At 40.5% G+C, this 27053-nt stretch overlaps 3 protein-coding genes across 6 annotated transcripts; 2 read left to right on the top strand and 1 right to left on the bottom strand.

Moving 5' to 3' along the window:
• The first annotated feature begins 599 nt into the window (after nt 1–599).
• Nucleotides 600–16309, top strand: slc5a5 (solute carrier family 5 member 5). 2 transcript variants are annotated; one of them, XM_086161937.1, is made up of 16 exons: nt 600–734; nt 3379–3770; nt 4037–4102; nt 4206–4257; nt 4796–4863; nt 5044–5198; nt 5461–5601; nt 7028–7157; nt 7418–7506; nt 7715–7827; nt 7931–8001; nt 9958–10044; nt 10967–11163; nt 13484–13587; nt 14931–15016; nt 15115–16309. In XM_086161937.1, the coding sequence occupies exons 2-16, from the start codon at nt 3417–3419 to the stop codon at nt 15229–15231; spliced, it is 1830 nt and encodes a 609-aa protein (XP_086018063.1). In that variant the 5' UTR covers nt 600–734; nt 3379–3416; the 3' UTR covers nt 15232–16309. The 2 variants fall into 2 exon arrangements, with proteins under 2 accessions (XP_086018063.1, XP_086018064.1); XM_086161938.1 differs by lacking the exon at nt 600–734 and adding an exon at nt 765–815.
• An 81-nt stretch (nt 16310–16390) lies between these two features.
• LOC147226082 (uncharacterized) lies at nt 16391–21013 on the bottom strand. The gene is made up of 2 exons (XM_086161943.1): nt 20942–21013; nt 16391–17072 (listed from the first exon to the last, which is right to left on the bottom strand). Exon 2 carries the CDS (start codon nt 16972–16974, stop codon nt 16531–16533), a length of 444 nt encoding a protein of 147 aa, XP_086018069.1. The 5' UTR covers nt 16975–17072; nt 20942–21013; the 3' UTR covers nt 16391–16530.
• Nucleotides 19977–26800, top strand: ift38 (intraflagellar transport 38). Of its 3 annotated transcripts, XM_086161940.1 has the most exons (13): nt 19977–20089; nt 20508–20577; nt 21157–21268; nt 21963–22047; nt 22142–22321; nt 22841–22936; nt 23320–23403; nt 23505–23638; nt 23903–24044; nt 24431–24503; nt 24595–24705; nt 25363–25412; nt 26242–26800. In XM_086161940.1, exons 2-13 carry the CDS (start codon nt 20556–20558, stop codon nt 26425–26427), a joined length of 1275 nt encoding a protein of 424 aa, XP_086018066.1. In that variant the 5' UTR covers nt 19977–20089; nt 20508–20555; the 3' UTR covers nt 26428–26800. The 3 variants fall into 3 exon arrangements, with proteins under 3 accessions (XP_086018066.1, XP_086018067.1, XP_086018065.1); XM_086161941.1 differs by lacking the exons at nt 19977–20089; nt 20508–20577; nt 26242–26800 and adding an exon at nt 25613–26226 and having other exon boundaries at nt 20676–21268; nt 25363–25482; XM_086161939.1 differs by lacking the exons at nt 19977–20089; nt 20508–20577 and having other exon boundaries at nt 20681–21268.
• The last annotated feature ends 253 nt before the right edge of the window (nt 26801–27053 follow it).

The raw sequence follows: 27053 nt of genomic DNA, 5'->3' as shown, positions 1-27053 counted from the left end.
CTATTTCGGTTTTTGTTTCACCAACAATTAATCTACTTAAAAAAGAATTGGGTCCCGAATGTTGTTTAAGCTTGCTGCCAAATTGGATCCGGGGCGGATCCCCGGCCTGTTTTCCCATCCAAACATTGTCCTATCCTTCTCCGGACACTTATCACATTCACATGCAGAATCTATTTGTCAGATGATCTGCAGCACTGTCCCGACCAGTATTACAGCTGAACTCGCATTTTCAGTCGGTTGAGAGGGCGTCCCTTCGATTCCCGTCTCCTGCTGCCGAACTTCGGAGACGCAGAACCCCAAAGTTGATCCCGACTGTGTGGTTAGCGCCTCACATAGCATTGTATGACTGGATGAATGCTAAAGGTAAAGCCCTTTGAGCGCACAAATATATATAAGTGGATTATACATATAGGTATGATATATAACACAATGATACAAGTAGGAAATATTTAACAAACGTGATGTCCACAAAGAAACTTTGGGTGCCAACTTCAACCCATTGATCTTTCATGTTGTAATCTTTGAAACCCTTTTACAGCCGTCCCACCTGAGTCACCTTTGAAGGGAATCACCTGCATTAACACGGTGACATCAAGCCGCACTCGGTCGCGCACACTCCCAAACGCACATACATAGGCGCGCACACTCCACGTGCGCCATGCCAAAGTGAAGCAGGCTGTCAGCACATTCCACCTTCACTCAGTGGGAGCCAGTGGAGGCTTTAAGAGCCGGCGGTAAGTCTTGAACTGTTTACTCGATTCCTTGAACTCGCTGTTTTGTGCCACATGCGACTGAAGTCCAGAGCCGGAGCTTCGGTAAACCACAATTTTATTATTAAAAGTATTGTGTATTTATTGTGCCTTCTAAAGTCAAGTGGAGCATAAAACTGCAAAGCTTGACATTTTTCTGTAAATTAGTATATACGTGCTTTAATTCAACTTAATATGATTTATTGATATTCAATGTGAAGGTTTTCACATTTTTGAAAGATAATGTCAGAACCTCTGTCTTTAATTATTATGAGATTCATAAATCTTCACATCTCAGTAATGTTAAATTAATACATATTTGGATGCAGTATGCATAAATAGTCTTGCTCTTGACTTGTGTTTTCATTTTTCAACAAATTTGAAATATTCGTTTTTTGGTCAATTTCATTATTTTTAGATGAAGTGTCATTTCCTCTAACTTACTGCAATAGTTTGTTCTCTAGTCCTGGCCCAGTCAAATATTGATATTTATTTTATTTGTTTAATATTTTATTCCCTTATATTTAAACTTAAACTGGTTTTACCAGTAAACTTCTCTCTGACTGGCAGAAAAATAATGTCGCATACATTCGAGTCAAATCAGAAATATCTCCACATAAAGGGGGCATCGTACGAAACAATCTTGACATTAAATTCGGATTTAATGTAAAGTCCTCCCACAAAAAGGGGCTATGCCTGTGTGGTTTCTCTTCGGGTTCTCCAGTTTCTTCCCTCAGGCCTAAAACGTGTAATAAGTTATTGGAAAAAAAATTTTAATAGGCGTGAATTAGCAAGTGGCGTGGTTGCATGTCTCTAAATGTCGCACCATGATTGACAGGTGAGACGGGCTCGGTATTACATTACAGAAAAATGACACGCAACCCAAAAGGACCCATTTTCAAGCAGTTCTAATTGAAAATTTGGAATTCCAACAGATGGGCCGCCAATCGGGAATATTCACTTACAACATAACGTGCAGGAACTCTGGAGGGTTTAATAAAGCATTTACCTTTCAATGAACACGGTTCAATAATGGTTTATGGTTTGTTATCGATTCCCTTCAAAACACAACCAAACTTTGAAAAAAATCATGAGTCAAACAAACCACACATTGATTCTGTTAAGATAAGATGGGCTAAGTATCATAAAGGGCATGAAAAAGTTTTTAAAAATCTATAGAAAATGTCACACAGACGATGCTGTCGAAAGGGCTGGATTGGAAATGGACCAAAAATGCGCATAGATGTCACAACAGGACCGACGTGTCAAGAAAAGTCGTGTCAATACCCGACACATTCAGTTGAAGCTGCGCAACAATAGGGCCATGTGGGTTGGAGGCTGGTGGATCTTAGGTGGGCATCAAAAGGCTCAAGTTTATTCAATAAACAAGGAAATAGACAGTCTAAAAGGCGTTAAGAAAACCCCTGCAGGCTTCAAATACAAGCAAATTGCACTGAACTGAAAAGCGGATCATTCACATCACCAGCTTCGCCCTTTTCTTGAGTTCACTGCACTGAACAATTCCTCGCTGAGAGTCTTTACTGGGTTTTTGGGGGTGTAAAGTTGAAATGCGGTGTATAATATTCCCATGCAAATCTACATCAATGCAAAAAAAATCATGCTCCTTACTGGACAAATTCTGCACGCTTACATTTTAGTGAAAATTGATGTATATCATAATTTAAAGATGAATCGCTGTGGTGTTTGAGTGTGCTAACACATCGTCCGAAAAAGACGTACTTATGGTTTTATGGTAAGTGAATGTCAGCAAATGAAGTTATTTAACAGAAAAGGAAGTTACTTCTAGTCCAGGGGTCGGCAACCTGCGGCTCTTCCATCTTTACACTGCGGCTCCGAGTGGCTTGGGAAAATAAATGATGAATATTTAATTGAAGTGTATTTCATTTGTGTTAATTCCTTTTTTTAACTTTTCGTTCTAAGTTGGGAGATTATTGTGATCTTGAAATATTAAATAAAATTACATTTATTATTTTTCGCCGCTCAAAATAACGTCACACTCGCGGAAGCCGGTATACCCGCCAGCCGGTAAAGTCCCGATTTGCAGATGCTGTGCGCAGAAGTTCAGGCGCAGAAGTCCCATAAACCGGGTAAAATAAATTTTTATGAAGATATTTTGCAAATATTTATTTTTTATTGTTTACCGATTTTTTCCTGATTTATTTTTAAAATTCAGGTCAAGGCTCCGCTACACGCTCTGAAAGCTCAAAGCTCAAAATGAGTTCATTACATAAATAAAATTTCATTTTCTCCGTAATACTTTGTGAATTTCAGAAGCAACACACGACACACTTGTTTATACAAAGTGTAAAGGTAATAAAAAGCAATATATACAGTGATACCTTTATTTTAGACGTCAAAAAGTAATTGTTTTCTTTCCGAGGAAACCGGGTCCAAATGGCTCTTTGGGTGTTTCGGGTCGCCGACCCCTGATCTTGGCCGTTGGAGGAGAGGAGTGGTTCACCCTCCATCACCAGGCCACATATGGAGACGGGCAACCAGTCTCGCTCTCATTTCACATGTTTGGACAATTTAGGGTCACCATTGGACCAACTGTGTGGTTTACAACTGAGAGAGTACTTTGTCAGTCACTGTATTTTCACCCGTGCAGTTCCCTAAGCTCCCGGAGATCCAGGGATCTTCAAGGTCATGGAGGATCAGTTGTCCGACCCCGGCTTCGTCCTGGCCGACTACGCGGTTTTCGCCTCCATGCTGTTGGTCTCCCTGGCCATCGGACTCTATCAGGCCTTGAAGAAGAAGCCTGAGGAGGCCACCGCCGAGGAATTGTTCACCGGCGGTCGGAACATGCCGGCCGTGCCCGTGGGACTCTCCCTCTGTGCCAGTTTTATGTCTGCCATTCAGGTTCTGGGCGTCCCCGCTGAGAATTATCGTTACGGCTTCAAGGTTCTCTACATGTGCCTCGGACAAACCATCAACTCTCTGCTGACGGCGTGCCTCTTTCTGCCGGTTTTCTATCGTCTCGGCATCACCAGCATCAACCAGGTCGTAACCGGCGTCCGTATTAATTGATTAGAAAAGACATTAAACGATTGTTTCTGGTGCAGTATTTTTACAAAAAGCCAAAAGATGACCGACCATAGAATAGAGACAGGGCTGACATTTATCGAATAAATTCTAAAAACGCACCTGTCGGTCGGCAAGATAGATAAGTGAGAGGTGAGGAAGGATGAAGGATGTGTGTGTGTGTGTGTGTGTGTGTGCGGAGAAGCTTCTCCCTTGTTATAACTCCAGCTGTCTACCTGTCACAGTATCTGAAGATGAGGTTTGGCCGAGGGATGCAGCTGTTTGGGAGCGTCCAGTTTCTCCTAGCGACGGTATGTCGGACCGTTGTTTATGAATCTCAGCCGAAACCGAGCTTAAAACTTTAACTCCGATTCGATGCATTTTAGCTGACTCTTTCCCGTTTCTGTCTTCCAGCTGCTTTATACGGGAATTGTCATCTATGCACCAGCGCTGATTCTCAAACAAGGTGGGAGAGATTGCTTGATTGATTTTTTTTTTTTGCGTCTGTTTACCAAAAACATCCCATTGACTTGTCGTGTTGTACTGTATGCAGCTGTCATGTGATCTCCGTCTCACCAAAATACTGCTGTTTAAAGATCCCCCATCGGTTCTACTCAACATTTCATATCTAAAAAAAAAAAATAAAAAAAAATCATATTTCATCCATGATATAACTCAAGTTTTACACTTTAAACACCAAATCACCACTCATTCATTATCATTTATTTCATATTCAAAACATCCCAGGCTGGATGGAAGGTGATGTTTTCTGTATGGATGAAAAATTCTAAACTATTGCGCCTAAATATAATGTGAGGACTTAATTCGACTTCTGCGAAAACATCCGTCTAAATCCTGTTTACTCATCCCTGAAAGGAACCGTGCAATGGGAATATCTGCCATTGGGACGGTTGCTGGTCAAGAGACGGCAATTAGTGTGACAATTTTTATCAAGTGTTCTTTACCGATGGTTCACGATTTATTATATATCTATTTCATTTCAGCTACCGGACTCAATATGTGGGTGTCTCTATTTTCTACTGGGATCATCTGCACACTGTACACAACTCTGGTGAATAAATATATCCATCAATGTCAGGAAACAGAAATAGCATTGATATGAATGATGGCAATGAGCAACTTGTGATAAATGGTTGATTGTTTTTTTTTCCTGGAGTTTTCCTCGTGTATGTTTTTCACAAGAGTCAATATCGCGAGTCTAATTTCATTTCCCTTTGTCCGTCTCTAACAGGGTGGCATTAAAGCTGTGATATGGACCGACGTCTTCCAGATCATCATTATGTTGTCGGGTTTCGTCGTCATTTTTATCCACGGCACCGTCCTCGTCGGCAGCCCCGCTCTGGTATTTGAGATGGCAAACAATGGATCGCGCATTAATTTTAACAGGTACAGTTATTTTTTGGTACCCGTTCGGTGTTATCAAACAATTTTAATTCTTTACACTGGGTTGATCCATCAAACATTTATGATTTATGACTGAAATTGAAACATTTTTACCAACAAAAGAGGAAAAAAGGGGTTTTAGATTCCAGTCGACACCCGCAGTTCACTTTTTAATCCTTGAAAGATTCGATTTATTGATTGGAAGCTCCATCCAGCGTTGAACCCGCCGCACGGAGCTGAGACTATCGTTCCTTTCTTCCGACAGTTTCGACTTTGACCCGAGGAAACGTTATACCTTCTGGACCCTGTCTGTTGGGGGTGCCCTCGTTTGGCTTTCCATGTATGGAGTAAACCAAGCTCAAGTCCAGCGCTACATCTCCTGCAGGACAGAGAGACAGGCCCAGTGGTGAGCGTGTAGTCTTACTACTACTACAATCCAGAATAGAAGTCGAACCGCCCAAATAATCCAGAATGCAGAAGAAAACAATCATATATAAGTCGCACTAGGGGAAATTGATTTTATAAAATCAGAGACCAAGAACAGACATTTTATCTTGAAAGGTAAGTTATAGTAAAAACAGAATCGAGAACAGGCTGTCTGGTATGTTAACATAACATATTAGCAGCTGTTCAGATAGCTATAGCATAAACAACACAACATAACAAGGTTACCAAACTCTGCATCTCGCTTCAAATCACTAAATCCATTGAATTCTTCCTTCCTCCGCTTCCTCTTCTGCGTGGCTGTTTTTGCAACATGGTTGTCCGTGCGCTGATGGAGAGGTGGTTGCATTGCATGAAGCGCTAACATCAAGAAGGTCCTACCGCAAAGTCACTTATGTTCATCGCCTTGGCAACGACCCGTTGACAAGCCTCTCCCGGCAGCACGTTATTCAAGCACCCCTTTGCAAACTTGTTCCTCTTCCTGTGGCCTTCTAGCTTTTAACCCACAATTAGCTTTTTTTTTTTTTTTGTTCTCTTCATTGCAGTTTGCGTATTCTCCGCTTTTCACCAGTTTCACCAGTTTCTCGCTCACTCCAAACCTTCCTTCCGCTGCTCGATTACCATTTTCGGCTGCATATTTCACTATGTGTGGCTTGTGATTTGAAGAATATGATTTTCCTTTTGTGTTCAGTCTGTCTCAGTTGTCTTTATGAGTTGATGTATACATTTAAAATTTTAAGTGGTACAGGAGAAATAGCAGTAGCAGATACTGGCGCACAGGTCTTTGACTTATAAATCGTAGAACCAGCAAAACCATGAAAAAATTACAGGCCGAAAAACACGGTCAACGTTTTGCATCAGTAAAGTTATATTGAAATCATTGGGGAGATATTCTACCGCACGTTTATCAGTTTGTTTTTTCACAGGACCTTTAAAAATATACTTACATTGAGAGGCCCTTCGCATAGAATATTACTGTGATGGCGCCTCTGTTTCACACACTTCTTGCACATAAGAAAACTAAAGAAATATATTTAGCTTATTATAAGACCACTGTTTTATTATTTCCTGATTACATCGGGATAAAGCAAATATTATTTATTACATTACTTGATACTTTTTGTCACTTCTGATTTGAAGCAACGGTTGTCATTAAACATTAATGCTTGAAAATTCACATTACACACGACAGCAAGAGGTGATAATACAAGTCACCTTTCTAAATAAATGTCTTGAAAAGAATGTGCTATGCAGCTTTTCCATGTAATTCAAGGTGTCAGAATTCCCTTCTTGTCACCGAGACTGTATTAGTCCATGCAGCAAAAAAAAAAAAAAAATTAATAACAAGCCATAATTAGATTGAATGTAATATTTTCTTCCGATCGCAGCGCTCTTTTCGTGAACCAGCTGGGTTTGTGCCTGATCGTGGGCAGCGCGGCGACCTGCGGGATCGTCATGTTTGCTTATTATGGCCGCTGTGATCCGCTGAAGTCTGGAAAGGTCTCCGCCCCTGACCTGGTAGGTACTCAACTCTAAATTATAATCAACCAAAAATAACCAAAAATATTATCATGTCTGGTATTATCAACGAATCCAGTCATCAGCTCAAGTTGTGATATTTTATATAGTTATATATATTGTGAAATGACTATGAAGCTCTTTTATTCATACCAGGACTCTGAAACTGACCTAAATGATTGCAGTACTGTGATTTTTAATGAGTGATGACTGATACTAATATTAATATAATAATACTTTCTCTCATCTCTTTTATAAAGTACATGCCCTACTTTGTTTTGGAAATCTTCAAAAATCATCCAGGCTTTCCAGGTCTTTTCCTCGCCTGTGCGTACAGCGGAACTTTAAGGTATTTGAATGATGAATATAAATAAGATATAAAGTAATGCATAAGAAGCATACTATAGCATTTGTATGTGTTGTATCTATTGGGCTAGCTTTTGTTTAATTCTGCAATTCACATGACCTTCAAATGAACTAAAATAGTACGATAAGCCTACCTGGTTGAATTTTTTAAAATAATTATTATTATTATTTTTTCTTTATGTGTCACACAGCACGGCCTCGACAAGCATCAACGCGATGGCTGCGGTCACAATGGAAGATTTATTGCAGCCATACCTGGTCCATCTGAGCCAGAAGAAACTGGTCCTTGTTTCCAAAGGACTCTGTATGTTGGTAACCACTGAGATAAAGTTAAATACCTGCATTCTGATCTGTTTATTTGAGGATTAACAATAGAGGACATTTAATCCTGCTCCTTTTTCTTTCAGCGTTCCTCTACGGTATTGGTTGTATCACCGTGGCAGTTTTGTCCTCCTTCCTGGACTGGGGAGTTCTTCAGGTATAACTGAGACGCCGCCAAGTGCATATCCAAATGCATCGTCTAACTCGGGGGTCGGGAACCTTTCCGACTGGGAGAACCATAAAAGCCATATATTTCTAAATATATTTCATTGAGAGCCATGTAGTATTTTTAACGTAGAGTAAATTAAATATGTCGTACATTTAATGCGACCTCTGCAATTTTATCTTAGCATATTAGACATACCGCAGATCCAAATGCAAATTCTTCCGTCCGCGCAGCCCGGAATGTACGGTAATTTTCGTCTTTTTTTCTTTTTGCCATCTTTTCCGTTACGAGGGTTGACGCGGATAAACTAGTTGGCTATCTGATAAAATTAATTTCTTCACCTTTAACAACCCGGACGTGCTTGGAAGCCAATGGTTCCCGACCCGACCGACGGGTGACCCGTGAAATTTATCTTCAAAGCTGATTTCTGTTTACTTTTAAATGACAGTATTATGAAGAAATATCACAAGTATTTTAAAATCAGTTCCAAACTGATTTTTTCTTTTTCAACTCAAAATTGTCCGGAAGCCATATGCCGTCACCGGAAGAGCCTTATATGGCCTGCGAGCCACAGGATATTAAATCAAATATTTAATATCAGCCATTTGTCAGTGGGTCGTGTTGGTTCACCCTGGACGGGTCAAACGTCCATCACATGCAGAGACAAACAACAGTTCACCCTCTCATTCACACGTCATATGGGAACATACAAACATTCACTCCCTCATAATTCCCTCATTAACCCTAAATTTGCATGTCATGTAGAGACAATCATTCACACCCTCATTTATATGTTATATTGCGACATAAGATCATTCAGCCTTTTCATTCACATTTCATAAGGGGACACAAACATTCACTCCCTCATTCACATGTTATAAAGAGACAATCATTCACATCATATAGACATAAAACCATTCACTCGCTCATTTACACTCATCTTATAATCATCATATAACCATTTATGCATCATATAGAAACACAACCATTCACCCTCTCTTTCACATGTAAACGAAGTAAACAAAAATTACGTTTTCATGATATTCTAATATTTTGAGATAGGATTTTTGAGTTTTCTTAAGATGTAAGCCATAATCAGCAATATTGAAATAAAACAAGGCTTGCTATTGATTTGTAAGGAATCCAGAATGTATGACATTTTTGGTTTTTTAATTGCATTACAGAAAATAAAGAACTTTATCACAATATTGTAATTTTCTGAGGAAGTCCTGTATATAGATATACAATAATTCACCCATTCACTCTTCTAATAGATACAGGACTGTCTCAGAAAATAAGAATATTGTGATAAAGTACTTTGTCTTCTGTAATGCAATTAGAAAAACAAAAATTACTTTTTCATGATATTCTAATATTTTGAGATAGGATTTTTGAGTTTTCTTAAGATTTAAGCCATAATCAGCAATATTAAAATAATACAAGGCTTGCAATATTTCAGTTGATTTGTAATGAATCCAGAATGTATGACATTATTTTTGTTTTTGTAATTGCAGTACAGAAGATAAATAACTTTATCACAAATTATAATTTCCTGAGACAGTCCTGTAGATATGTTGTACAGTCATTCACCCTCTGATCTACACTTCAAAAAGAGACAAAACAACAATTCATTCTCTCATTCACATATTTTATGGAGACACACAAACATTCACGCCTCATTTAGAGACAAACAATGATTCACCTTCTTATTTACAAATGTCATACGGAGACATGCAAACATCAACTCCCTCATTCATGCTTCAAAAGGGGACGTGCAAATATTCCCCTCCAGTGTTCATAATATTATGAACGGACTTCCCGTATTTAATGTTGTTGTTATAAATTTATCAAGAAGGCTAAACAAAGTCATATTTACCCTTGAGCAACGGTCATTATTTTAAACACATTTGACAGTCCAGATATTTGATCAGTGTTGTCTCTCCTCAGGGCTCTTTCACCGTCATGGGTGTTGTCAGCGGCCCTTTACTGGGTGTGTTCATTCTGGGCATGTTTGTTCCAGCAACAAACAGGGTGGTGAGTTTCATCCGCTCTTTCAGTCACCTGATGAATTCAGTATAACTCTCTGCCACCGAACCGAAGCCGTTTTAAATAATTAACTTCATATATCCTCCGGACGTCTTTTTACAGAGGTTTCTATATGTCGGGTGATGTCCGTCCCTCCCTCACACACACCCTTGTGAGGTTTTACGTTGGACTGTTAGCCACCGCCCGCTGTCTTATCAACAGCTATGTGTAACGTGTGGATTTTACAAGAAAATAAAACCCGTTGCTGACAGGATCATGTCGAATATAGGAGTAAAATAAATAAACACGGGCAAAAATCGCACGGACTTAGCTAGAAGTGGTAAAATCGTAATGCAAATTAATAAAAAATAAATACTTTTTTTTTTTTTTTTACCACTATGTCACTTTTATTGTTTTTTATTTTCGTTGTATCTTTTATATCTGTATTTTTTGTTTATGTCTGTACGGAGTCCTCGACTGTCGGGTAAGACGCCTTAAATGAAATATATTATTGTAATTATCTATTATTAGTTATTATCACACCATTCGTTTGAAACAAAGTTTTGTTTTCCCCTTTTTTCACTCTGGCTGTGTGAAGCTGTTGGTCTTTCACTTTTTCGGTAAAAAGATGTTTTGACGGAAAAAAAAAAGAAAGATAAGATAAACCTTATCGATCCCCATAGGGGAAATCCCTTTGTCACAGCAGTGTAACGGTTATAATATAAAAAAAAAAAAGGAAATAGATATGAATATAAATATATGAATATAAATAGAAAGGCAGAAGATAGCAAGAAAAAAAAACACAAATAAATACACAGCAGACAACGATGACAACAACAACAACGGTTGTGACAAAGTAAAGATATGCAGGAATCCCAGGTTACTTATTTTGATTTTATTCTGATTCTTCTCCCCCCCCGTGCTGGTGTAGGGAGCTTTCTCCGGGGTTCTGGTGGGCTGTTGCGTCTCCTTGTGGCTGGCTGTCGGTTCAACTCTTCATCCGCCCAGTGAGAAGACGATGGGTGTCCTGCACAGCCACACAGACGGCTGTGAAACCGGCAACCTCACCCTGAATCGCACAACCGATCGGGGCCTCCTTTCAATTCCGCCGCACCCCGACGACCAGGGGTGAGTGAGGCCACGTGTGTGTGTGTGTGACACACGACTTTATGCTGGGTTTTCACCCAAAGGGTTTTCACGGTTGTTGACTAAAAACTGAAACTCAGAGGGAAATTTTAAGAGGTGCGCTGAAGTCATCTCGATTGTTAAGTATAAGGTGGTATTTTAGATCGGACTTTTCCTAGTCTCGGGCTTACGACAACATAAAACGTGTTTTATATTATCCCAAGTCTTCTAAATAGATAAACAATCACCAGAGAAGTATTGGCGGTAGATGCTGTATTTTTTGACGGTGTGGATGAACAGGATCGGCGAAGGACGACCCAATCGGTATTGAGCGGAGGGAAAAGCGATGCGGTGAAATAGCAGAGGCTCTGCAAATACCTGCTGAAAAACATTGCATGGATTGAAAAAAAAATGCTGAAAGAATCTGGTCGTGTTCTTGCAAATAGTGACCCAGTAAGATTCCCAGCAGGATCTCGGTCTGAGACGAGGCTGCGACTAAAAACTTTCATTTCATAACAGCTACACTACAATTTTTCCTTTTATCATACTATTGTGCACTCCTTACCTCACTTGTTACTAAGACACTTATAGTTTTATCACTTGTTTACTAAGACACTTTATAGTTTATAGTTTATTTTTATTTCTAATTCTGCCTTTTCCTTTTTATTATTTATTACTGGTATATTTTCTGTAACTCTGGCACAACGATTTCCTTCGGGATTAATAAAGTTGTTCTTATCTTATCTTATCTTATCTTATCTTATCTTATCTTATCTTATCTTATCTTATCTTATCTTATCTTATCTTGTCTTTAGATGTGAGCAAACTCGATATTAAAAATTTGATTTAAAATGACTTAGAGGCAAATAAATCGTGATGCAAAATGTATTTATTCCGATTATTTCTCATTTCATTGATATTCGAGCAGCATTTCGGTGTTCGGCACGGCACTGTTGATTTTTTTTTTTGCAACAGCCGGCCGCGTGACCGAAACACGACGGCCGAAATACAACGAGCTCCATCTTGTGACTCCATTTTATTTGTGATTTTGAATCCGGTTGATGTTAGACTTCTTCCTGCCTGGCAGCTCCAACCTCAATATCCCTCTGCCCAGATCTTCTCCATCCCTCTTCTAAGTCAGTGTTTCCCAACCACCGTGCCGCGGCACATTAGTGTGACGTGGAAAAATGCCCACTTTCACCTGATTCGTCCTCCCATAATTATTTATTCAACGCAAATAACGTGTCTTCCTATGTCTATGTGGGCAGCGTGTCCATTCCATGGCAACAGGTAGTGAATGAACCTGTGCGTCTGTGTATCAGAGTGATTAGTGACGCTTTGCGTGATACATTTTTAAAATAAAAAGTACTTGTATCTGCGTAAACAAACAGGCACCATTGTTGAAAACTACCAAGACGAGTGAGAAAGCAGTGAAAGCTGCTGTAAAGTTGCCGAACTCGTCTCTAAATCCAAACAAAACATTAATACTACCTGCCGGCAAAATCATTGTAGAAGAAATGCTCGGCTCTGGCGTCGATAAAGAAATAGCCAGTTCTCTCACATAATACCGTTTCAGACATATTGATGTCATGTCTTCAGATATTGAAAAAAGGGTTCTGGAAAAGTTGCACATCAGTGGGAAATTTGCATTGCAACTTGACGAATCTACAGATATTAGATACATTATATTTCACACCAAGTAAATTGAGACTACGGTTTCATTCTAATTCATTAAAAAATGTTTTGGACATATTTATTTGGTGGTGCGCCGTGTGATTTTTCTCATGTAAAATATGTGCCGTGGCTCAAAAAAGGTTGGGAAACACTGATCTAAGTCATCTCTGCTGCCTCCTGTCTTTTCTTCAGTGTCTCTAAAACGAGACAGCATGGCTGCTCTCGCTTCCATCCTATTCAACTCTTTCTTTATTTCTGGATGACACTCTTATCGCACGTTTTCCTCCGATAACCCCGGACACGACACATACGTAATCTAAAAAGTTTCCATATCGGTCAACATACTTTTAAGTTCTAATTCTCTCAAAGCTGTGCGGGATAAATGATTGTCCCTGCTGTTTAATTGGCTCATGACCCAAATAGAAATTAATTTGATATTTTCGCCGAATATTCAAAACGCGGTGCAACCGATCAACATCACATTTATTTCTAACGAAGCACATTTTGCCACGACATATGCAAACTGCATGTTGCATGCAGAAGCAACATTTGAAAGCTGGATTATATCCTTTTTGCAAAGAAATATTCATCGCATGGAAGTCTAAACTTGATGAATTTGAATATTTTGATCTCACTTCCTCCTTTCCAGTACTAGGGGCCTGCGGAACTTCTACTCCATATCATACCTTTACTTTGGCGCCATGGCAACCAGCTCGGTTATACTGGTCGGGCTGCTGGTGAGCTACGCAACAGGTGAGAAGACGGAAACACGGGTGCGGAGCGGAGAACGGCAGTAGTTGTGTTTTTTAAAATCATTCTTTCAATCTGGTCTAATTGAGAAATTGTTATAACATTGTTGAGAACATTTTGAGTGAAATTGATGAAAGAGATCAGATAATACGTTATTGATCCCCAAAGGGGGAATTTGTTTGTGCAACTATTACAATAAATATGAGAATAACTATGAGACAAGAAAAATAGATAGCAGAATGACGACAAATTGTGAAATTGATGAAAGAGAGTGTGTGATCAGAGAAACGAGATTGAAAATTATCGATGTAGCTCATAATCGCTATTAGCTTCTTTTTTTTTTTTTATTTTGGTGGCGCAGTGGTCAGCGCCTCTGGATTCCGACAGGAGGCCTTGCCGTGTGGAGTCTGCATGGGTTTCCTGCGGGTTCTGCGGTTCAAAATCATACCGCCGTCTAATTTTTGGGCCTAAACCAGCCAGATGTGTGTGTGAGTGAGCGAGTGAACGCTTGCACGTCTCTGTGTTTGGCCCTGGGAACAACTAGCTTTGAACGCTGCGGCTAATTTATGGATTTTTACGGGCCAATCAGCTTCACGACGCCAAAATATTTAGCCTGGTCACATCGGGCCGATGAAATGACGCATGGACGCGGCAGAACACACACTTGTGCTTAACACAAGTGACGTTGTGACACTGAAGAGGACGACTTTAGTGGTTTTAGTGCGCAGGATAAAGGTGATGATAGCGATCAATGACTTTTCCTGTTAGGCTACTTTACTTTAGGAGTAAAGCATTTCATTAAAAGTTTAAAGAAAATTGTGTTATATCTCATGTTACAAATGGACACTTGCGGTATATCGCCTTTTTTTTTTTTTTTTTTAAGCAGACATGTTACAGGCACTGTTAGGCTAATACGTATATAATTAAAAGTAAAAAAAAAAAAAAGATGATTCCTGCTCCTATCCATCCTGTCACTCCCGAAAAGAACGTCAACATCTTAATCCCTGCTACCTCCAGCTCTGCTTCCTATCTTTTCTCCATAAAAGTTCATCCCTGTAGATCACGCGGGTGGTTCGATCATGTATTATTTGCACGTGCTAAAATGACATGATGATTATCTCCAGGATGGAGGTTTCAATGGAAACCAGGACGTCGTGTCCTTGAGCAGCTCTGCAGCCGCTGGTTTACCAATGAATGAATGAATGAGTGAATGGAAGGTAGTGAGTTTGGCTCCATTTAACCGTTAAATTAACTCCGGCTGCATAAAGAGTGAAAGTGTTTGTAAAATTGAGCAGAAACGGAAACACATTTTATGATTTTTTCTTTTCTTTCCCCTCCACACAAAGGGCCTACGAATAGAAGCCATATTAAAAAGGGTCTGTTGTGGACTGACCTCAATGAAAAGACACCGAGGAGCCTTTCAAAGTTCATGGTAAGTGCAATATAGCATGCTTAGAAAGAAATTATTTAATTGTAAAATATATATTCGTATTCCAGGCTTAACATTTATAAAATATTTGTTTTTTCCAGGTTGACAACAGGCCGGAAAAACCGGAGCTCGTGCCTTTGAAAGACCTGCACAAACACGGCGAATGTAACAAAGACCTGACGGATGATTTGAATATTACATCGCCACCCCACGCGTAGATTTATTATTTCTCAAACAGTAAAAACGGCACAAAGCGTTTCTTTCCAAGTAGGTAAAAATCATTCATGGGGTTTATCTGTTTTCAATTCAACTCTTTTTTTTAACTTTGAAAGATTTCACGGGGATTCGACCGTAAAGGCTTCGCCCCCAAGCGAAGGATTATGATTAAATATCCCGCGGCGTTACGTGAATTCCTCAGATGATCAAAAGCCCCTCGTGAGGAAACTTATTCTGGTATGTTCTGTATCTGTAGCCTCGCACACCTGTGAAACCCGCGCTGACAGAAACCTGACGGGCGCCTTCAGGGGCTGAATCTGGGCTTTGTTTCCGAGAATTCATTAAAATTCGTCCCTCGTTCCGTCTTTCGTAGAAAACGCGAGGCTTTCTCAAGTTCTTTATCGCGGGACGGATTAGCAAGGACCGTCGAGGTGGGAAAAAAAAAAAAAAAATGTCGCAGATGTCAAGAGGTTATCTCAAGACAGCGTTTCGGGATGAGGAGATATCCGGGCCGAGCGTGAGCGGGGCGGCGTCCGCTTCGTTTTGTTTCAACTTCCGAATTCACAGGCAAGAAATAGGAATCGGGTTATTCGGATCCGAGCCCGAAGGTCATGGCGCGAACGGCCGGGTTCGTGGACGCTGATCGTCAAATTGTTGGGTCTCAGCTTCACATTCACAGCTAGTTTGTGTCAAACATTGTCTCCAGGGATGTAGTTTTACATTGGATCACACACACACACACACACCGATGATGGCAGTGCAGCCATGCAACGTGCTAAACAACTTGGGGGTTCAGTACGTCGCCCTGGGATTCTTGGGCACAGCCGCTGAGTTTCGGCACCGATTTCAAATCCGCTCCCGGTTTGGATTTTTAGTCGAACTTTATCTCAACCGTCTCACTAAAATGAGATATTTCAGGGCCTTTAAGTCTATTTATGAAAGATAGCACAAAAGCTGTAAGATTTAGACAGAATGTTATTTAAACTAGATTGTGAGTTTGCATTCTCACATCAATGCGTAATGATGTGTCACTGTAACAATATTATCTGTCGATAAAGGGGGTTTAATCCCTTTACTTTTGCAATGACTCCATGTCGGTTTTGCAGACACGCCTGCTGCAAAAACATGCAACCAATAAGCACAGGAGCAACTCGGTCCACAGGACGCCTTTTATTGCGTTTGCTCTCCACTTCCCGCCCCACTCTGTACAAAAATAAGGCCGGACTCTGTGCACGGGCAGTCCGCCGGCCGGAGCGCGGATCTCGGCGTGTCTGAAGGCCGGTCCCGGGCGGCCCGGTGAGTCACCAGTCGTCCGCGGCCCTGTTGGAGTCCTCGTCGGCCACGGCGCAGTCCAGGCGCCGCACGCCGGGGAGCGCCAGGTCCCTTTGGTTGAGCTTCTCCAGGAAGGAGGAGAGCAGTCGTTTATTTAGATGGTCCGTCAAGGTCCTCTCCTCTTCCACGCCCTCCGTGGACGCGTTCCTCCCGGGCTCCGCGTCCTCCGCCGGGGCTTCCGCGCTCGGCGGCGGCGGCCGGTGACTCAAGGACACGCCGTTGAGCTGCGCCTCGTCGTCCCGCGGCTGCGGCTCCTCCGTCCGGCCTCCGGCGTCCGCCTCCATCCGCGATATGAGCGTGGTCTGCAGGGCGACGTTCTCCAGCTCCTTCAGCCGCTTGCTGTCCAGGCCGCAGGCGGGAGACGCTTCGTTGTCGCCGGGGTTGCCGTGGCTCGGCTCGCCTCTCTGCTCCATCGTGCCTCTGCTGCGTCAGGACTGCCGACCGAGGAAGTGCAACGCTGCCCGGGGAGCATATGCTCGGAGGTGGCGCCATTGTGTGGTCGCCGAGGGCACTGCAGCAAGATATTATTATCATTATTATTGTTATAATTAGACCTTGAAAAAGATGCCAAGAGAGGAGCTCTGGTATTGTATGTGGAAGTCTGGAGTGGCAGAGAAGTATGTTAAACTGGTGCAGGACATGTATGCTCGCTGTGAGATTGTGGTGCGGTGTGATGCAGGGGTAACAGAGAAGTTCAAAGTGGAGGCGGGAGTACATCAGGAATCAGCTCTGAGCCCCTTCTTGTTCGCATTGGGGATGGACAAGCTGACAGATGAGGTTAGACAGGAATCTCCGTGATGTTTGCAGATGACATCGTGATCTGTAGTGGGAGCAGAAAACGGGTCGAGGAAAATGAAAGGTGGAGGTTTGCCCTGGAAAGGAGAGGAATGAAAATTAGTCGCAGCAAGACAGAATATATGTGTGTGAATAAGGGGAACTCGGGTGCAACGGTGAGGCTACAGGGAGTGGAGATCGAGAAGCTGGAGGATTTCAGGTACTTAGGGTCAACAGTCCAGAGCGACGGAGAGTGTGGAAAAGAGGTGAAGAGACGGGTCCAAGCAGGTTGGAATGGGTGGAGAAAAGTGTCAGGGGTACGAAGAGATAGAAGACTTTCAGCCAGAATAAAAGGAAAGGTATACAAGACAGTGGTGAGACCAGCGATGATGTATGGACTAGAAACTGTTACAATGACCAAAAGACAGCAGGCAGAACTAGAGGTTGCAGAGATGAAGATGTTGAGGTTCTCTTTGGGAGTGACCAGGATGGAGAGGATCAGGAATGAGTCTATCAGAGGAACAGCACATGTTAGATGTTTTGGAGAGAAGCTCAGAGAAGCCAGACTGAGATGGTTGGGTCATGGACAGAGGAGGGATAGAGAATATATTGGTAGACGGATGCTGGAATTGGAGCTGCCAGGCAAGAGGTCTGGAGGAAGACCAAAGAGAAGGTTTATGGACGTAGTGAGAGAAGATATGAAGGTAGTTGGTGTGAGAGAGGAGGATACGGTGAATAGGGTTATATGGAGAAAGTTGATTCGCTGTGGCGACACCTGATCGGAAAAGCCAATAGAAGAAGAATTATTATTATTATGTTGTGTTTTACTCCCTGAAAACAAATTGAGTAAATTCAGCTAAACAGATAACAGACACTTTCCACACTTTTATAAGTTGGAACTGGAGCACAAAATGAAACGCTATGGGTTTTTTAGCCCCTTTTGCCAATATATGGTAGGAGAAAAACAAGATGACCGAATACTGAAGAGAAATTGCACATTGCCACTATTTTGTGTAAATTAGCACCACCTATAAACAGATACTGGAATTGAAGGTTGATTGGCTGTGTGTGTGTGTTTGTGTGTGAAAGGAAAATAAGATTATTAATATTGTTATCGTTGTTGTCATTAAACCTGAGATAAGATAAACTTTATTGATCCCCATAGGAGACGTTCCTTTGTCACAGCAGAATAGGGCAGGTCAAAAAAGGAAATAAATATATAATTATGAATATAAACATAAATAGAAAGACAGAAGATACCAAGACAAAAAAAATTAAAATAAATAAATCCACAAATAAATAGACAGCAGATAAATAGACAGCAGGCAATAACAACATCAGTTATGAAAAACAGGCAACATCCATTGAGGGTAAAAAATACAGAACTGGAACTAAACAACAATATAAATCGAGTGTCAAAAATGAGTAGTAATGAATAGGCAGGATGCGTGTGGGCTGAGAGCAACGAGGATAAAAAAAGACAAGACACTCAGGACATGACGTGAATGGTGAGGTAGTGAGGTTGTGGTAGCACAGATGCACCTAGCAATGAAATGCAATTTAGCATCTAACTATAAAGAGCAGCAGGTACAGATATAATGACTAAATGAACAGTATCTACATGGTATATCGTGTCAATAATTGATATTCATCAATACACAGGAGAAGATGTTACTGTCCCTTGTGCAAAAATCCAAGGTAAACACATCTAGAAGCCCAGTTCAGATTATAAAGAAGCTAACAAGCACGACAACAAACAGCAAGCAAGCTAACATTAATATACAATCTCCACTAGCCAAGCCAACAGCATTCTGAAGCATGTCATTGGTGTTTTCCAGGCGGGCACCTTCCTTCACCGATGTTTTGGGATATTATTTCAATAATTGACAGGTAAGGGACAAGGAACATAATATACAGATGGACATGTACATAAAATCCAGTAGACTATGGCCAAGGATAATGAACAAGCACTTATATAAAAGGGCTCATCCCATGTGAACCCCTGCAAACACTGCTAGTAACTTCAAATACTTTCTACTATCTCAACAATGATGGCAGCACAGTTGCAGAGTGTACATCCTGAAATGATGAAAGAATTAGTTGTCAGAGTCCTATTATTTCTTGGGTTTCTTTTAAAAGGTGCATTTCATATGCGGCGCTGTGGTTTCATGGCTCTGTGAATCTTAACATTTTTTGCATCAATCAGAAACTTAAAATGGACAACCTATTATTTTCCAGAGGCCTGGTCATATCACCCCTAAAGATCCTGCAACAACAGATAATTCCTTAAAAGTTTCCTACCATTTTCTAAAATGCAATTTTTATTTTCATCTCTGAGAAAGATCGATTTTTTTGTTCGAGTTAATTCTGTTGTAATATCTGTTTTCAGTGGGTGAAGAGGAAAAAGAAATGTGGGTTTATGAAAGAAAACACGCCTGCGAGTCCGCTACCATGGTAACCGCTTACATTTTTCGTTGCCAGATTGGGTCATTTTCCGCACAAGTTGGTCTGATTTCGTCTTCTCACATTTTGTTACCTCTGTCCGTCTTGTTATGGCTTCTAATTCATTCCTAGTAGTTTTAGAATTGGTTATATTTTGGGTGTTATATTGTTATTGTTTTCAACAAGTCTTTTTTGACAGGTTTTAAGCTTCAGATCGGGGAGTTTTAAACTCCCGCTTGCCTGAAAATTATCCGTGCTATCTGGCAACCTCGACTGTTACACGGATAGTTGCGTTGGAGGCATTTGCGACAGGTAACGTTTATAACTCCCTTTAAACGTCAAACTAACTCAAAAAACGAACCGAAAGAAACATAATTACCAATCAGATGAACCGTTATCCGTTTGCTATAATACATTCGGAAACATTACGCTTAGTCTGGCATCTTGTTTGCTAGCTAGCTCCAGATTGATTCGAGCGTTGTAACCTAGCTAACTAGGTAGGATAGCTTTATGTTAGCCCGGATCAATTAACATCCCGTTGTCTCTTTAAATATAATCATACTTCATAATATTTTCATTATAATGAAATTGTGAAACGTGGATAATTTTCTTATCATATTAGTAGATTTCTCTTAACTCCTCAATGTGTCTGGAGTTGTTTGGTCGCGGGTATTAGTCCTCTGCCAGGAAGTCCAACCTTGCAGATTTAAAACCTTTTGTTTTCTTGCAGGTAAAAAACTAGTAAGTTCTTTGCAGGACCAAGATTACAAGTCAAAAAATGTCTTTCAGAGACTTGCGAAGTAAGTGCTCATCTCCACCCGATCCGAAATAACATGTCACTTAGCCTTCTTTATTCACATTTGCCTCAGAATGACCAGCTTCACTTGATAGTTTACATTTCAATTTGCACGTCTTTAATTTGCGCATTCATTGCTGACAATGCACAAACTCCTTTAACAGCCATAAACTACTTCGGAAAAATCATAGACTGCCTGCACTTTACTGTTTACCTTTTCAATTTGCACTTATTATTTGCACTTGTATTAAGGAGATGTTCAAATTGCACAACCAACAATCTTTGCTTAACTGGTACAATAGATTAGAAGTTGGTGTATCATCCATTCTGCATTGTTTATCTTTCTGCAGAGATTCCAGTATACGTACATTTATACTTGCCGCCCTTTGCTGTGTTGTGATATGTTGATTTTATATTATGTCCCCACTATAGCACTTATATCTCTGCTTTGTTACTCACACGTATGTTACTCGATCTGGTATTCGCTGCGGAAAGCAAAAACAAATTTCATTGTAGTGGGAAACATGTTTCCTTCCTGTGCATATGACAATAAACGCTTTGAATCCCATTCGCTATTTGGCAGATTTTACGGAAATGATGAGGGCTCTGGGCTACCCTCGTCTCATTTCTATCGAGAACTTCAGGACTCCAAATTTCCGTCTAGTGGCAGAGATCTTAATATGGCTGGTAAAAAGGTATGTCTCCCCTTCGCCACTCTATTAACATATTTTCATTTACCACTTATTCCCAAGATCGTCACAATAGTTACATCATTTATCATCATTACATGGCTGTGTAATATCCTAATAATTGTATATCATTGTCCTCAAGCTTAAAAACAAATATAGTCAGTAGAATTGTTTTGTACAGCATTAATTAGCAACATGGAATGCGCAATTAGATAGGAATCAGATTTTTATCAATTGTTTGAAATGTTCTAGTATTTAAATGTTATAAACATATCCTTTGTCACAGCGGCGTAACAGTTATCATGTCAAAAATGGAAAATAAATATGAATATCAATATAAATAGGAAGACAGAAGATAGCAAGACATCCACGAATAAATAGACAGAAGATAAATAGACTGCAGGCAATGTCAGGGATAACAATGGGCAACATCAAGGAACAGTGAGGGTGAAAAATACACAACCAGCACTAAAAAAACCATATAAATAGAGTGACAAAAATAAATAGCAATGAATAAAATAAATTAACAAAAAGAGGCTGGATGTGTGGATTGTCCAAGATAGCTCCCGGTTTGTCCTTCACCCTCCACACTGCCACCCATTGGAGAAGGTCCGGGTTCAGTCCCTCCGACGAGCAGGCTTTCCTCACTATCTTATGGAAAGTAATTCTTTTGTTTTGATTGTTTGTTTGTTTTTTGTAGATACGACCCTCAGATGGATATTCCCTCTGATGTGGATACGGAGTCTGACAGAATATTTCTAATCAAGGCCGTGGCTCAGTTCATGGTGACAGTTTATATTAATCCATTAACTCATCGTTCATGTTTACTTGTTTACCAGTCGGATCGTCACCGTTTGTAATATCCTCCCCCGATGACAGGCGACTAAAGCTCACATCAAACTGAACACCAAGCGTCTGTATCAGGCTGATGGCTATGCAGCAAAAGAGATGTTAAAGGTGACCTCGGTGTTGTACAGCGCTATGATGACTAAACAGATGACCATGGAGGACACAGCCGCCGAGGACAACGCCAAGTTCAAGTTTGATCTTGGATCACGGGTGAGGAGGAGATGCTTCTTTTTTTTCGGACACATTTTCCCAACTTTAGTCAAGCTTGTTTTTCCGGTAGAAATGTCAACAAATTAAACAGTGAAGCAAAGATTGTTGGTTGTGCAATTTGAACATCTCCTTAATACAAGTGCAAATAATAAGTGCAAATTGAAAAGGTAAACAGTAAAGTGCAGGCAGTCTATGATCTTCCCTCAGCCGCAAGGAATCTTCAATCTTTGTAGTTACTGCTAACAGCTAAGACAATTTATATTTCATTATATTTCTTATTCTTCCTCCTTTCCACTATTATCTATTACTGTTATGTTTTTACTTGAAACTCTGGCACAACAATTTCCTTCGGGATAAACAAAGTTGTTCTCATCTCATCTCATCTCAAATATTATAATATTGGAACCAACTACAGATAAAATACACTCAACAACACTGCTGCTTCTTTGTTTATCAGGGTCATCTAAGAAATTGTCAGACATATTTTTTCCCTCTCTTTTTCTCCATATCACGCCAAAGATTTCAGAACTGAAAACAGCTCGGCAGCTGGCATCCGAAGTCACAGCTAAAGGAGCGTCTCTATACGAATTACTGGGAAAGGAAGTGTACCTTCGGGTGAGGAGGAACAAATTCACCAACAATTAGACAAGTGAATAATTGCTTCATTAATCCAATTTTATAAACCATTACTGGTTTATAAACCAATCCAGTATCCACTACTTTCTTTGCATCACTTTTCCATGATTCTTTTTGGGCCACTTTCTCATCGCAAAATCAAGTGAGGAGGAAAGTGATGGAAATACAAATATCCCAGAAGTCTTAATGGGGTGTATCTAGCTCAAATTGTATTCAAGTACATCCGAGATATATTCACATGCAATAGAAATGAGACATATATTTTTCTTCCATAAATAAAAGCACCTCTGAAATACTACCCAGTGCTTGGGGAGGAGATTGCACCGCTGTTTGCTTGACAAGCGATCCCCTTTTCTCAACAGGAAAAGCGAACAGCTGCCATTGCCAGACCTCTGGAGATCAATGAGACCGAAAAGGCACTAAGAGCTGCTATCAAGGAGGTTCTAGTAAGAAAAAAGTTTTAATTTCTATGACTTTTTTCTTTTTCCCCTGCACACATACAGTAAGCAATACATTTGTCACTATGACTCTTTGTTGTTTATGTAAGGAAAGTGTGGAGAAGACCAAAGACATGCTCAGCAACATTGTCTCTGACGGCGCCAGTCTGGATGCCAAGATTGAAAAGAAAAAGCAGGAACTGGAGAGGAATCGGAAGAGGCTGCAGACACTCCAGAGTGTGAGGTGAGTTCACCACCGTCTAATGAAATAAGATTAATCTGCTTAACCATCAAATCAAATGACGAGCCTGGTCATTTCAAGTCAAACTCATGTATATTGAGACATTATCATAGAATTAACAGAAGAATCATGAATAATAATAATTCATTCATTGTGACAGAAGCAAAAATGTTCTTATACCTCGCATCCATCTTTAAGCTGTTTATCATTTGAAAAATGTTTCAATTTTTTTTTTTCCAACCCTTTTTCGTTATTCAATTCTCTCAGGCCGGCATTCATGGACGAATATGAGAAGATCGAGGAAGATCTGCAAAAGCACTATGACACTTACGTGGAGAAGTTCAAGACCCTTTGCTTCCTGGAGTCTCAGCTGGAAGAATACCATCGGCTGGAGCAGGACAGGTTTGAGGTGGGAAAGAGAAGGGATATTTTAGAGTTTCTGAGAGTTATTTTGTTGGATCAACATCTGACACGACATTTCTGTTTCATACTGACTTGTTTTTTTATTTTTACACGTTCAGTTTTTACAAGTTTAACTTCAAAATCTATTGAAATGTATGGGTGTAAAATGAATGAGCATCAATATGTTTTGTACGTTCTCATTGTGATTTCTCAACAATGGTTCAGTGCAATTTATGCAAAGTAATTAAAGTTCCTAAAATAAAATGGGGTGGAATAGCACGAGAAAGAGGCAGTGTGACTGAAACTACTTACATGTAGTATGGTGACCTGATTCACTTTTCGATACTGGATTCGCACATTAATTTTCCCTCCACATTTGTGTCTCCTGCGCAGGAGGCTGAAAACAATCTAAGGATGATGCAGCACAAACTGAGGGAGGAGGAGAGGGATCTAATGAAGAGTTCATGTGAGGCAGCAACTCATGCAGAAAACTCATTTTGAATCAAGACGCTTTACAGTTTCACAACATTGTGGTAAAAAAAATCGCATTTTTCCAGTGACAGATGAGGACTCTGACATCGACGTACCTGAGGATGAATGCTCAGACAGTGACATCGAGGACGCTCGGCCAACCAATCCACGGCCCACACGAAACGGCATCATGGCAGGTAAATGGGCACATGATTCGTCCATTCTTTTAATTTCTTTGTATCAGCAAATCATAACAGATCTTGACCTGAACGTCACAGATCAGATGATTAGTTATGTATTCCCTGCAGTTCTAAAATACGTTACTGAAATACAATGTCAAACTCTAATGCCAAACATTAGGAAGTTGGGAAGGATGTTGGGAAGTGAAATTATCTCTCAATAAGCAACCAAAATCTACTGTCTCGACATTAAAATGCGTTTAATTTGAGGTTTATAACTTGACATTTTTACTGAGATTTCTCCCAGTGGAGTTTGTTGCTCTGGTTTTTTTTTTCTCATCTTCAGTCAACATTTATAGAAATAAATGCAAAATAACAGAGTCCTTTTGACTGGTAAAAAAGCACGGTTGCACCGCAGCCTGAACCGGGAGGAAGCTTTTCTAGTTTTCTACTCATATCTCGTGATAGCTGTTTGTTTTAAATGGAATTTGAAAATATTTGAATTTTAAATTGACAAACAAGTGTTTGTTCAACCTCTAAGAGTCGGTAAAGAGTTATGAAAGGCCTATAGATGAATATTTATGCCTATAAATGCAAAACAATCAAACAAACACACCCTGTTTTTTAACTGTCATTGTTTGACACGGGTTAAGATTTTCCTTTTCTGACCCGTAGAAAGAGGAGCCAGATTTATCGGGACCATGCAGGGTGGGGACAGCGACGAGGTCAGTCTTGTCGCGCAACGCCACTCCACAAACCGCCTCCTCTCTCATCCAATCCAGTCCGATACAGCCAGTATTTATCGCTTGTCCGTTAGCCATTTTGTTAAGAATGTCAACCCCGGTGTTCACTTTCTTATGCTTTGGGCTTTTCTTTTTCTGCTCTCTTCTGTATCTCGCTCATCTCTTTTGCTCACGCGCGAAAGAAACAGCCGGTTGTTAATTCCAAAAAAAGATGGAAAAGACAGGTTTGTACCAGAAACCAGGATCTAGCTATCTCCCCGTCCCCTGTGTTTCATGAAGATAATATTCCATTCCTGCATTCCCCGACACTGAAAGGACTGTTTCCACAGCTCTCATAGCTGTCTGCGTCTTCAATAGGAGGCTTCAGACCAATAAATATGGATTATTTATTTTTCTTATTTTCCAGTAGTAAGTTGCATTTTTACCCACAACCTATTGCGTCCTTCACCTCTCCAGTCCATTATTTCAGCAGTAGTAGAGTAGTGTATCTTATTTGTTTCTCATTTGGACCCGTCATATTTGAACCTCAGTGCACATTTTGACGAGTTTTGAGCTGCGGCTTCGGATGTTTTACGTGATTCTTCATTCACCCCCTTTCTAAGTGGCACATCCCCATCCACCCTCGGTCGCTCCCTTGTCTAAATGTTGTCATGTGCAAGTTGATTGTTTAAATGGATTTAGCAGATTGTGTGTTTAGCTGAAGTGTACGGTCCCCGTCACAAGATGATCAGTGTGTGAAATGATCAAATCTGGAAAAATCAAGCCATGAACTATTTGTAAGCGATTCACCGACGCTTTCCTGCCTTTCTAGACGGAAGATAGTGAGATTGATGTGGACGAAGATGACGGTGATGACAATGAAGACGAGGAAGAAGAGGAAGACAGGAGCAAGGAATTAGACGACGATAATTTGGATGGGCCGTTAACCAGGGGCGCTCGTCCCTCCAGGGGCGGCGCAAGATCCCCTCTGCTGGAAGAAAGTGACAATGACTTCTGATGGAAGACGGACGGCTTAATCATATCTATTATGTATAATAGTTCCGCTGAAATGATTTTTTTAAATAAAACTGCTTTGAATGTTTTAATAATTAATACGAGCACCATTGCAGTTCTTATCTTGGGTTTAAGTGTAAAATCTTCTTTTCCTTTCGGTTTTTCCCTTCAGGGGTCGCCACAGCGGATCAACCTTTTCCACCTAATCCTACTCTATGTCTCCTTTCTCACAACAATTAGTTTCATATCCTCTCACTACGTCCATAAATCTTCTATTTGGTCTCCCTCTTGACCTCCTGCGGGGCAGCTCCAATTCCAGCTTCACTATATTCACTGTATATGTGTAAAATATGTATTTGAATAAAATATAAACGTTATTTGTGTGCCACTCTCTTGTTTGAAGTCTCCGATGGCCAATTATGGATGCAACTCCTTTGCGATTTTACCAATTTCCACCTCAGTCAAAAATGTTTCTCTCCTTGGTCCAACAGTTGGTCATCTGAGCTTCACTGTAACAAATATGCAGATCAGTGAGGACAGGGTGTTTTTCCAGTGACTGAAAGAATGCTCAGGTTTCTCTTCTCACTGAAATCTTGAGTTTCGGAGGAGGTCCTGTGAGCACCATTTGTT

The sequence above is a fragment of the Fistularia commersonii genome, chromosome 16, assembly GCF_037954325.1.
Source record: "Fistularia commersonii isolate RoL2024-O1a breed Wild chromosome 16, RoL_Fcom_v1.0, whole genome shotgun sequence".
NCBI lineage: Eukaryota > Metazoa > Chordata > Actinopteri > Syngnathiformes > Fistulariidae > Fistularia > Fistularia commersonii.
This window is presented reverse-complemented; position numbering and strand designations above follow the sequence as displayed.

Excerpts from the sequence above, each read along its gene's own strand:
- ift38 (XM_086161939.1), top strand. The coding sequence starts at position 21,117 with ATGACAATAAACGCTTTGAATCCCATTCGCTATTTGGCAGATTTTACG. Across the intron at positions 22,048-22,141 it reads AGGCCGTGGCTCAGTTCATG|GCGACTAAAGCTCACATCAA; the intron begins GTGACAGTTTAT and ends CCCCGATGACAG. Across the intron at positions 24,706-25,362 it reads ACGAAACGGCATCATGGCAG|AAAGAGGAGCCAGATTTATC; the intron begins GTAAATGGGCAC and ends TCTGACCCGTAG.
- slc5a5 (XM_086161937.1), top strand. The coding sequence starts at position 3,417 with ATGGAGGATCAGTTGTCCGACCCCGGCTTCGTCCTGGCCGACTACGCG. Across the intron at positions 4,103-4,205 it reads TCCAGTTTCTCCTAGCGACG|CTGCTTTATACGGGAATTGT; the intron begins GTATGTCGGACC and ends TCTGTCTTCCAG. Across the intron at positions 5,602-7,027 it reads ACAGAGAGACAGGCCCAGTG|CGCTCTTTTCGTGAACCAGC; the intron begins GTGAGCGTGTAG and ends TTCCGATCGCAG.
- LOC147226082 (XM_086161943.1), bottom strand. The coding sequence starts at position 16,974 with ATGGAGCAGAGAGGCGAGCCGAGCCACGGCAACCCCGGCGACAACGAA.